At 45.8% G+C, this 10,449-nt stretch overlaps 1 protein-coding gene across 1 annotated transcript in view; it reads right to left on the bottom strand.

Moving 5' to 3' along the window:
- Positions 1-615: 615 nt before the first annotated feature.
- The window catches only part of MAD1L1 (mitotic arrest deficient 1 like 1), a 250,357-nt gene continuing 240,523 nt past the window's right edge, over positions 616-10,449 (bottom strand). The window contains 2 exon segments of the mRNA XM_070955353.1: positions 616-642; positions 1,474-1,664. Coding sequence (XP_070811454.1) covers positions 616-642; positions 1,474-1,664 — 218 coding nt within the window.

Raw genomic sequence — 10,449 nt, 5'->3', positions numbered from 1 at the left:
GAATTATGGGGTTTTTGGAGCTTGGTGGTTTTTTTGCAGATGTTTCATGACCCAACTAGGTAACATCCTCAGTGGCAGAAGTTTGACAGTGCTCCCTTTTAGCTCTGATGATGTTACCCTAGCTTGGATCATGAAATGCCTGCAAGGAAACACCCCACCAAAGACCCTTCATTTCAACCCTGAGCTGCAAATATTCGCCTTTATAGCCTCTAAAATGGGTTATTGGTAAAAGCATCCCGCTCAGCCTCATTTACATTCCAAAACAGGCTTATTTGGAGTTTTGACAGGACGCAAACATGCTGCCAAGCCCTGCAGCTGAATGTCGTATTTTCCTTCAATGGCGGTATTTAGAAGACTGAAGTTATCCAACTCGGCTTACTGGGGGGTGGGGAAATGAAATTCTTCAAATCTAAGCTAATAAGCAGAGCCACCGTTATTGATCAATGAGCTGCTTCCATGTTACAGTCACTTACATAAATAAGAGAAATATCTATAACCAACTAAGGCCTTTAATGAACCAGCGACCGTAATAGACTATATCTGCCAAAACCAAGGATAATTCTAATATATTACTTTGTACAAAATTGTCTGCCTCTCAGACCCTGTTGAGACGTATTACGAGAGCACTTTTAAGGGGTTTTTCTTTAAAAAAAAGAAAGAAAGAAAGAAAGAAACAAGAGGCAGGGAGCCATAGCAAAGACGTAGATTCACACCGCCGGCGCGCCAGGAGCAGCTCAAAATAGCCCCTGCAAATCTTTCAACGTGGATAACACATGACATCCATCTACAACAGGGCTGTCAAACTCGATTTCATCGAGGGCCATATCAGGGTTGTGTTTGACTTCGGGGTGGGGTTGGGGTGGGGGTGTCCAGCTCAACGTCACTGGTGTCGCGGGCACCCGTGGTGGCCAGGGAAAACGGACTCCCGAACTCTGTTTTTGGCTGCGACGGCCTCCTGCAACCCTCTGCCAGCAAAAACGGGGAGGGTTGCATGCTGGCAGAGGCACCGTGGACCGAGGCAGCCTCGCGGGCCACATCTAAGCACCCCGTGGGGCGGATCTGCCCCCCCCCCCGTGTTTTGAGTTTGACACTCCTGATCTACAAGAACCCTTGTAGATTTTTCCTCTGGGGTTCTCCAAGGTTGAATTAAGCGAGATCCCATATCCTGGTTCAAAAGATGAATTACCCTTCCTTGTGTTTCAAGATCATTGCCGGATTCCAGCACTAAAAATTGCAGATGTGTCATCCGTCTACATTCTGTGTCCCCTCTAACAGTTGTTGGATGCAGCAGTTGTGACTTCCTTGTGACAACATGTGTAAGGCTCTGAAAATCTGGCCATTTCCCTGGCTGTTCGGACCAGATTAAACGTGGTGTTGGATGCGGTATTTACAATTACGATGAATTGTTTAACTTGAATGCTATGGGTTGTTATTTGTTGCTTAAATAAGTAGGGGAAAAAAAATATAACTTGCCTTGAAGATCAAGCAGTCTTCTCTGTGCTCGGCGTAGATGGACGTCAGACGGTATTGATTCTCGATTGTAATATCGATATGGTAACCGGTCAGTTTATAACACACTTTGCGAAATTCCTGAATCTTGGTTCCGAAGATCTCCCTTAAGCGCTGGTTTTTCAACTCCGCACTTTCCAGTTGTTTCTTTAATTCTGAAATGAAGCAGAAAAGAGATTACAATTTTTTTTTTTAAATAGAGTGGTCAGGAATCGTTCCCACAGGATCTGTAGGTAGATGAGAAAAATCAGCAGAGGTAGTAGAAAGCAAGATTGGAGAAGCGAATTAATGCTGTTCCAAAGAGTTTCTGTTAAGGCGCCGGAAAAACTGAACCAAGGACTAAGGCTGCCCAGGTTGGGTGAGACTGAAGGGCCGTGTGAGACCAGGACGAAGCTGCCTTGTCTAAAGATGAAGTAGACTCATAAGTAGGGTGGACAAAATCCAGAAATCTTGCCTGAAAGATCCCTTTGGCAGGTAGGTGAGAAGGAACCAAGTCCTTAAGGAAACAAAGGGGAAAATGTTACCTGAACAAGACAGAAGAAGTTAGGCCTGAGTGCATGGGAAATCCTCCCAAAATCCTACCAACTGCCACCAGACTTGTAAATTAACGGTAGATCTCATACTTGGCCAAATAAAGTATTCTGTTCTGTTCTGTTCTGTTCTGTTCTGTTCTGTTTTCTATTCTATTCTATTCTATTCTATTCTCTCTTCTCTTCTCTTCTCTTCTCTTCTCTTCTCTTCTCTTCTCTCTATTCTATGCCTCTCCTCTCCTCTCCTCTCCTCTCCTCTCCTCTCCTCTCCTCTCCTCTCCATTCTATTCTATTCTATTCCTCTCCTCTATTCTATTCTATTCTATTCTATTCTATTCTATTCTATTCTATTCTATTCTATTCTATTCTATTCTATGCTATGCTATGCTATGCTATGCTATTCTATTATCTCTTCTCTTTTCTCTATTCTATTCCTCTTCTCTCCTCTCTTCTCTTCTCTCTATTCTATTCCTCCTCTGCTCTCCTCTCCTCTCCTCTCCATTCTACTCCTCTCCTCTCCCCTCCCCTCCCCTCCATTCCATTCCATTCCATTCCATTCTATTCTTCTGCCAAACTTAGGAACTCGATTAACAGCAGAACAAATTCAAGCTGTACGGAAAAAGCAGGAGAGGGGGGAAAAAAAATTCTCTCCAAACTACAGAAAACAACAAACTGTGTAGCTGAATGCCATCCCTCTCTTTCTCTGGCAGTTTTTTGGCCAAGAGAAGGCAGCTGAGTTGGCTGCCACTCAGCCAGTATTTTATCGTTAGGAAAGTTTGCTGCCAGTGGAGTGAATCCTTCAGGGGGATACACAACAATTACCATGAATCCTTCACCCAAGGTGCTTTCTGAGTAATTAAGCCACAATTTATCCCCCCATTAATTACCGAGAAGAGCTTTAGTTAAACACAAGTCGGAGATGCCACCTAAGTCAGCTTGTTTTATCAACACACCAGCTCAGAAGGCTTTGATTCCCATAATAAACAGAGACACTTGCTCTCCGGAGGCTGTGACGTCTTTTCTCCCATCACCTCCGTGGCCACATGACCATACGGGCCATCGGGCTGCGGGAGAGGAGGACGCAGGTGGCTCCAGCTGAACATCGGCAGTCATTCAAGGAATGTTCTGCACTTTCTAATTTAGTTTTTATACGGCCTGCTTATTAAAGGTGACGCTGCCGGTTACGGTAACAACGACGCTTCCCTTCGTGTGACATGGCACTCGGCAATTTCAAGAGACCAGGTCTCACAGCCTGGACCTAACATTTGAATTCAGAGGGCGCCACAGTTAAAGGGGAGGGAAAACACGCCGGAATATCAGTGACGCACGAGCCACCTGCACCCCAAAAGGTTAGGCTTCGCTCTCGCGGAGAGGCCTTGTTCTCTTTGGGTTCCCAGGGGTGCTGTTTTCCCATCAGTGCTCCCCCAGCCCCAAACCTTGCTCTTGACGATGATCTGACCGCGTTGTACAAAACTCCGGTTGTAGAGTGAGCTGGAGAACAGCACCCAGATCCTAGCAATTAAAGGGCATCTAGATGGAAGATGCCCGTATTGTTCACCTGGATAGAACTCACGGTCCTAGTGTCTGTTGTTGCAGTGGCTGGTTAGTGTGGTAGAAGGAAGCATGTTATTATGTAAGGTGCAAGAGAGGGAGGGAGGGAGGGGGGAAGAAAGGAAGGAAAATAGAGGGAGGGAGGAAGTAAGTAGATGAAATGAGAGGAAGGAAGGGAGAGAGGGAGGGAGGGAAAAGGAGGGAGGAACAAAGGAAGAAGAAAGGAAAGAAGGGGGAGGGAGGGAGGAAGGAAATGAAATGAGAGGAAGGAAGGAAGGAAGGGAGAGAGGGAGGGAGGGAAAAGGAAGGAAGGAAAAGAGGGAAGAAGGGAGGAAGGAAATGAAATGAGAGGAAGGAAGGAAGGGAGAGAGGGAGGGAAAAGGAAGGAAGGAAAAGAGGGAAGAAGGGAGGAAGGAAATGAAATGAGAGGAAGGAAGGAAGGAAGGGAGAGAGGGAGGGAGGGGAAAGGAGGGAGGAACAAAGGAAGAAGAAAGGAAAGAAGGGGGAGGGAGGGAGGAAGGAAATGAAATGAGAGGAAGGAAGGAAGGAAGGGAGAGAGGGAGGGAGGGAAAAGGAAGGAAGGAAAAGAGGGAAGAAGGGAGGAAGGAAATGAAATGAGAGGAAGGAAGGAAGGGAGAGAGGGAGGGAAAAGGAAGGAAGGAAAAGAGGGAAGAAGGGAGGAAGGAAATGAAATGAGAGGAAGGAAGGAAGGAAGGGAGAGAGGGAGGGAGGGAAAAGGAAGGAAGGAAAAGAGGGAAGAAGGAGATGAAATGAGAGGAAGGAAGGAAGGAAGGAAGGAAGGAAGGAATCTAGTTGTATGTATTCAAAGATTTAGAGATCGGGAAAGGAGCATAATGCATTCCACCTGGAGAAAAGGGAGGAGGGGTACAGAAAACTGGGGAAATAAAATCTCACAATATGAAATTAAAGTTTGCCCACCCCTGCATACAAGCCGCCATAAGCCCTGGGAGACGTTCTCACTGCTGTTGGTAAGGCAGCTTGAAAAAACTGAAGGAACATTGGCTTAGGCACCTTTAACCAACCCGTTCCATCAGCTCTGTGCTGATGAAGAAACTTCCATGGATGACTTCACCTGGAACGTCCCAGCTCCTCTTTTGATACAAGATGTACTTTTTGGCTATTCCCAGAGCTGTTCTGCTGCTGGATGCAGTTCTCCCAACTAAAGACAGATATCAAGGCACAGGTTACTCTGCCAGAAGCATCATGACTTAAGATGGGCCTTCTATGGTCTCCTTCCAGCCACTTCCTGGCATTCTCCACTCCTCGATAAAAACCTGCCCTGACCCTAATCAGCTATGGAAACCAGAAGGTTAATGAACCCCTCTGCTCAATATCCTCCCCATGTTGCATTCACCTAGCACGGTGATGGCGAACCTATAGCACGCGTGCCGGAAGTGACACGCAGAGCCATCTCTCCGGGCACGCCAGCCATCGCTTGTAGCTCTTCCTGGTTCCAGTGGGCACATGCGCACTGGCCAGCTGGTCTTCACACATGCGGGAGCCCCGGAAACTGGAAGAGCAGCTCCCTGGTGTGCATGCACGCGCTGGGAAGCTGAGTTTCTGGTTTTCAGAGCGCACATGCGCGCCGGGCAACTGGTCTTCACATGCATGCATGCCAGAAACCAGAAGACCAGGTGACTGGCACGCATGCATGCGCACGCTGGAAACTGGAAGTTCAGCTTCCCGGTGCATACATGTGCACCGGGGATCTGCTCTTCCGGTTTCCGGTGCTCCCCCGCGTGCGTGCTCGCGCTCCCGTTTCGACACCTGGTGCCTAAAAGGTTCACCAACACTGACCTAGCCCCTCTTGAGCTAACACGAAGACCCCGTAGATGGAAAAACAGAAGCTCCTCCTACCAGAGAAAAGAACTGCAATCCATTTTGGTGCCCAGCGGGTTTAATCGCTGACAAAAGCTGCCAGGGGTATTAGCACATTCCAGGCACCCAACTGTGCATTTGTTTTCGGAATACAATGCAAGTTCTCCGGTCCAAATTCTCAACGCCAAAGTATCAGGCGTTGGCTTGGCTCAGCTGGTGGGAATAGCTGGGAGAAGAATGGGAGGAGGGATTCAGTAGCACGTCCTTCAGAATTAAGCTGCCCTCCCATTTTTTCGCCTCCCCCCCCTGCATTGTTTAGATGGACTTTTAATCACCAGCTTCTTCCTAGCCTTGGAGATAAATTAGCATGAGCGTGAAAGAGATTGAGTGATTCAGCCATCAATGACATCTGTTTCCCATCACACTCCATTTTGATTCTCCTCCTTCTTTCCCTGGCATCGATAAACAGGCTGAAGAGGGGGTACGGGTTGGAAGGGACCAGCCCCCAATCACAGAACCCTATTCCCACCGTCTGACGATCAATGCGAATTCTGCTAGCATTTTGGAAGTCCTTGCAGACTTGATGTTCCTCAAGTCAAAGTCAAGCTGACACATGGAATCTGAGGTTTAGGTGAGCTTCTCTCTGCAAGGTTGTCCTTCTTATGATTGAAGTTGGGCTTATTTGTTTTTTTTATTGTAATCATTGCATTACATGGGGTTTGGCCCATAGTTGCAACTGATGTAACAACAACAGCAACAGTAATGAGAGAGATCTTGCTTAGAGACCTGATAGTTGAGAATGCAGATCCCCAAGTATTGAGATCCTTCTCCACTGTTTCTTGCTACAAATTTTGTTCAAAGACAGGGAAACTAAACACCTTTGGTCTCTTTTCGGAGAAATATAAAACATTCTAAGCTGCATCGTTATATTAGACACCTATAACAAATGTTGGCCAGTTTGAAGAAATATTAAGAAAGTTTTACTTGGAAAAGAGAGTTTAGTTATAACCACTATTTGGCATTTTGTGGAATGACTGATATGGAGTACAGAATAATAGGCTTGGAAGTGACCTTAGAGGTCTTCTAGTCCAACTCCTCAAGCAGGAGTCCCTACACCCTTCAGGACAAATGGTTGCCCAGTCTTTTCTTGAAAACCTCCAGTGATGGAGCATCCATAACTTCTGGAGGCAAGTTGTTCCACTGGTTAATTGTCCTCGCTGTAGGAAGTTTCTCTTTAGTTCTAGGTTGAATCTCTCTTTGATAAGTTTCAACTCGTTACTTCTTGTCCTGCCTTCAGAAGCGTTGAAGAAGAGGTTGACCCTTCTCCTCAGTGACAACCCCTCAAATATTGGATATATGGTTCAGCCGTGCAACAGAGCTGAGTCATCTGGTTCTTCGTCTACGAAGAAGATGGTGAGATCTCACCCAACCTTTCCTCCACTCTACCACGATGGCTTGTTAAAGCCATGACACTATTGGCTTCTTTGTCCTCTCCCATTGCGTAAAGCAACCCAAGTCTTTAAGGAAAGAATCTCTGAGATGGATTTGGCTTCTCTGCTTTTCAACTGATGCTCTCAGGAGAAATAAAAACCCAGGCTCGCTTTTTCCATAGCAGACAGAATACCTAGAAGACCTAACCTTGCTTTCTGGAACAGCAAAGGCAGCCATTCAAATGTTTCCGGGGGTGGCTGATTACTTGTCTTTGTCAGCATCCAAGGAAATTTGAAAAGCAAGATGACGTTAGCAAAAGAGCTGGCATCACCACCCACCAGTAACCTCCCAAAGTCTCACCGGCTTTTATTCCAACTCAGGAAACCTCCCTTAAAGGGGGTCAATCTATTGAACTTCAAGGATGCTGAGGGCCCACGATGGAGAAGAGGGGTGGGCATTATGGCCTGAGGCTCTTGTGGGTCTCTCACTGCTCACGCAGGAATGCGACAATCCTCTGGCCAGTTCATTTTGCTTAATCAAACACAGTTAATGAAAAACAAAGTCCTCATTTAAGCAGGATGTGTTTTACATTTCGGGAACAATTTGGGCACCTTAAAAACAAAAAAACAAAAACTACCGGTAACTGGCTTTGGAATGAAATTGGAGAGCTCCTGAAAAACGTGGCAAAAAAACAATCCAATCCATGCTGTGCTTTCTGAGTCGAAATTTTAACTGCGGGAGAAGTAGAGGAGCAGGAGAAGAGAGGCATGTCATAGAGGGTGGCGGGGTAATTGTAGTGTAGAGGAGGAGGAGGAAAAGGGGGTATTGGGGTAGTAGTGGGAGGGGTGGGGTCAATCACCCTCTTGACTTTTTGACTCCCAAACCCGCATCTACTCTGGAGGGAAGATGAGATGCTTGTGCATCTTCTGATCCTTCGCTCAGATCTTCTAAGAAATGAATATCCATCACGGTTGGTCAAGGGCTACCAACACGGCATCAAACGTTCAAGTTCAGTGTCTATTAATGCGGGCTTGTGGTTGATCTATTGGCTAGGAAAGCTCACCAGCCATCAAAAGAGCCGAGATCTGAATTTTAATGTAATTCTATCCTCCTTGCTCCGAACTCTTGTGGGTGATGAGGAGGAGCAGAGAATGGCTGGAATCGTTCAGAACGGATGATGTTTGAGGCTTTCGGGGCTGCCAGGCACTCACCAAATCTTCTGAGCCGCTTCAGGAGATCGTGCGGTGAAGTTATGAGACTTCTTGGTCTGTTTTGGGAATCAGGATGCGAATAAACTCTTTGTTCCTGATTTTGGCTAGGAGGACAGCCAAGAGAGAGTAAGAAATACTTCCTGGCAGCAGAACAAGTAGAACTGGTCTTTGGATTCTCTGAAGGTCTCTAGGAGAAGAGATGAGCCACAAACAGGAAGCTACCATAGCAACTGGACTGGTATTCCAGCCAAGATGTCTGATTCCCTCCCCCACCCCCTTGTTGGGCAGTTGATGTGCTTCTAAAACTCTCTCTCCTTTGTAGGCCTGTCTTCAAAGTGCTGCTCTTCTCCAAAACTAGGTTTCACAGACGACTATGGGATCCTAGTGCCATCATATTGGATTTGATCTGGTGTTTTTAGGCAAGCCAAGCTGGATGCCAGGCTTCCAAGGAACACCCCCAACGAAAGAAAACTCCAAGGCTTGAGTTTCCTCAAAGTTCCATTTTATTAGAGATGTCATATTGGCACATCTGGGAAAACCCGAATCTGAAAGCTTCCAGGTTTTCTCCACCCAAAGGAAAGTCCAAGTCCCTGCCCAGAACCCACAAGTCTTATCACATGGTCCAATCAATGCACCGTCCCAACTGGAGATGCCTCCCAGTTCCAGCCCTCCAGGTGCAGGGCAAGATGTCCTTGAATCTCTGAGAAAGGAATGTTATTATGACTACATATCACCCTCGCTCCATACAATCCCCCCTCCCAGTTTCCCACAGCAGTAAATGTGGCAGGCCTGAAGGCCCAACGAAAAAGATGGCTTCCAGGCCTGACACTGGATTGGAAAGGCCTTGAGGCAAAACGGATTTAGGGGGAAGGAAAAGAGACACTTGTTAAGATGGGATTAGCAAGTCCCCATCTTGTTAACTTTCCGTTTTGAAATACCCATCCTTCAAAAAACTATTCAATCCTAGCCATCCACCCCCACATGCTTTACATGAACCAGAGTGAATAATTCAAGCTATTTTGGAAAAAAAAACCCCAACAACAACCAAAACACGGGGCAAGCTTTTTCTGTCTTCTAATGAAAATGTCACTGCGTTCAAAGCAGAATTTTAACTAGCAAACCCTACAGTGAAACAAGCTTCCGTCTCAATCAGTAATCACGCTGGCTGGATCTCCAGAAAAGCAGAAAGCAGGCCAAACAATGATCCAGTCTGGAGGTCACCACAGGACCAACCTGTCTCCAGATATTCTAGTCCGGTCGCAAGCTTCTTAAACCGCCCTGGTGTTTCATACCTCCAAACAACGACGAGAGGAATTGGATTAGAATCCTAGCCCATTGGACTCTTCTATTTTAAACACCAAACCCAGACTTTAACACACAGTTGTATGCAAAGTTAGACACCCCTGGTCAAATTGCAGATTTCAGCGAATCTCTACGTAAATAGAAGCTGACATTCCTGGTACAGTTAAACATGATATCTTTCTGCAAATTTGAATGCCTACTATTTATATGCAGCTGTTTGCAGATTCCAAATAATAAAACACTGAAATACAGCAGGTGCAGAAATTCGAACACTTTTCGAAGATCAGTGCTTTGTAAGACGCCGTCTGGCAGAAGAATCCGTTTCCACTCATTTCAGTGTCTTTTAAGTCATTCTTCGGGATATTTTTTCCCCCTCTTCTTTCCTTGCAGGAGTCTTCTCGTTCAAAAAGAAAAAAGAAAGAAAGAAAGAAAATCTTAAAAGAAGATTGGGTCTTTCAGCAAGAGAAAAACCTAAAAGATATCTCCGTGTACAACTTGAAGGACTGACAAGATAGGAAAAGCAAAGTTTTGGAAATGGACTTCAGAGACCACTCGACTATTATTAAAAATCTGAGAGCAGATCTCAAACATACAGCCCAGGAAAAGCACACATCTACAAAAAAATTTTTGAGCAAAAAGATTTCTGCAAGGATGGGGGGGAAAAAACAGAGAAAACGAACAGAAAGAAAGACTCTTAGCAGACTACAGGAATTATTTAGAAGCCGCTCCCAAAGGAGGTGTTGCAAAATTTTGAATGTGAGAATCCAAATTTCACTATTTTCTTACTTGGGGTCTGAAAACAACTACTTCTAAGTAATTACAGTGATATCTTGGTACCCGTTGTTAATTGGTTCCAGGAGGTGCGATGGGTACCAAAAACAATTTCCTAAGTAATTTCCTAATATTTCCTAAGGAATAATGTAATGAGTCACAAGGCAGCCAACACCGACAAATTCTAGCTTGTACATTGAGTACCAAACAAACAATGGCAAGGGTAGGATACTGCAAAATCCCCATTCCCTCCCCACTCCAGGGGGAAGGCTATTGCAAAATCCCCATTCCCTCCCCACTCCAGG

This window comes from Pituophis catenifer, unplaced genomic scaffold (genome assembly GCF_029215685.1).
Source record: "Pituophis catenifer annectens isolate HBS135680 unplaced genomic scaffold, rPitCat1.0.hap2 SCAF_16, whole genome shotgun sequence".
Lineage (NCBI taxonomy): Eukaryota > Metazoa > Chordata > Lepidosauria > Squamata > Colubridae > Pituophis > Pituophis catenifer.
The sequence above is the reverse complement of the archived record's forward strand: the minus strand, read 5'-3'. Positions and strand labels throughout refer to the sequence as shown.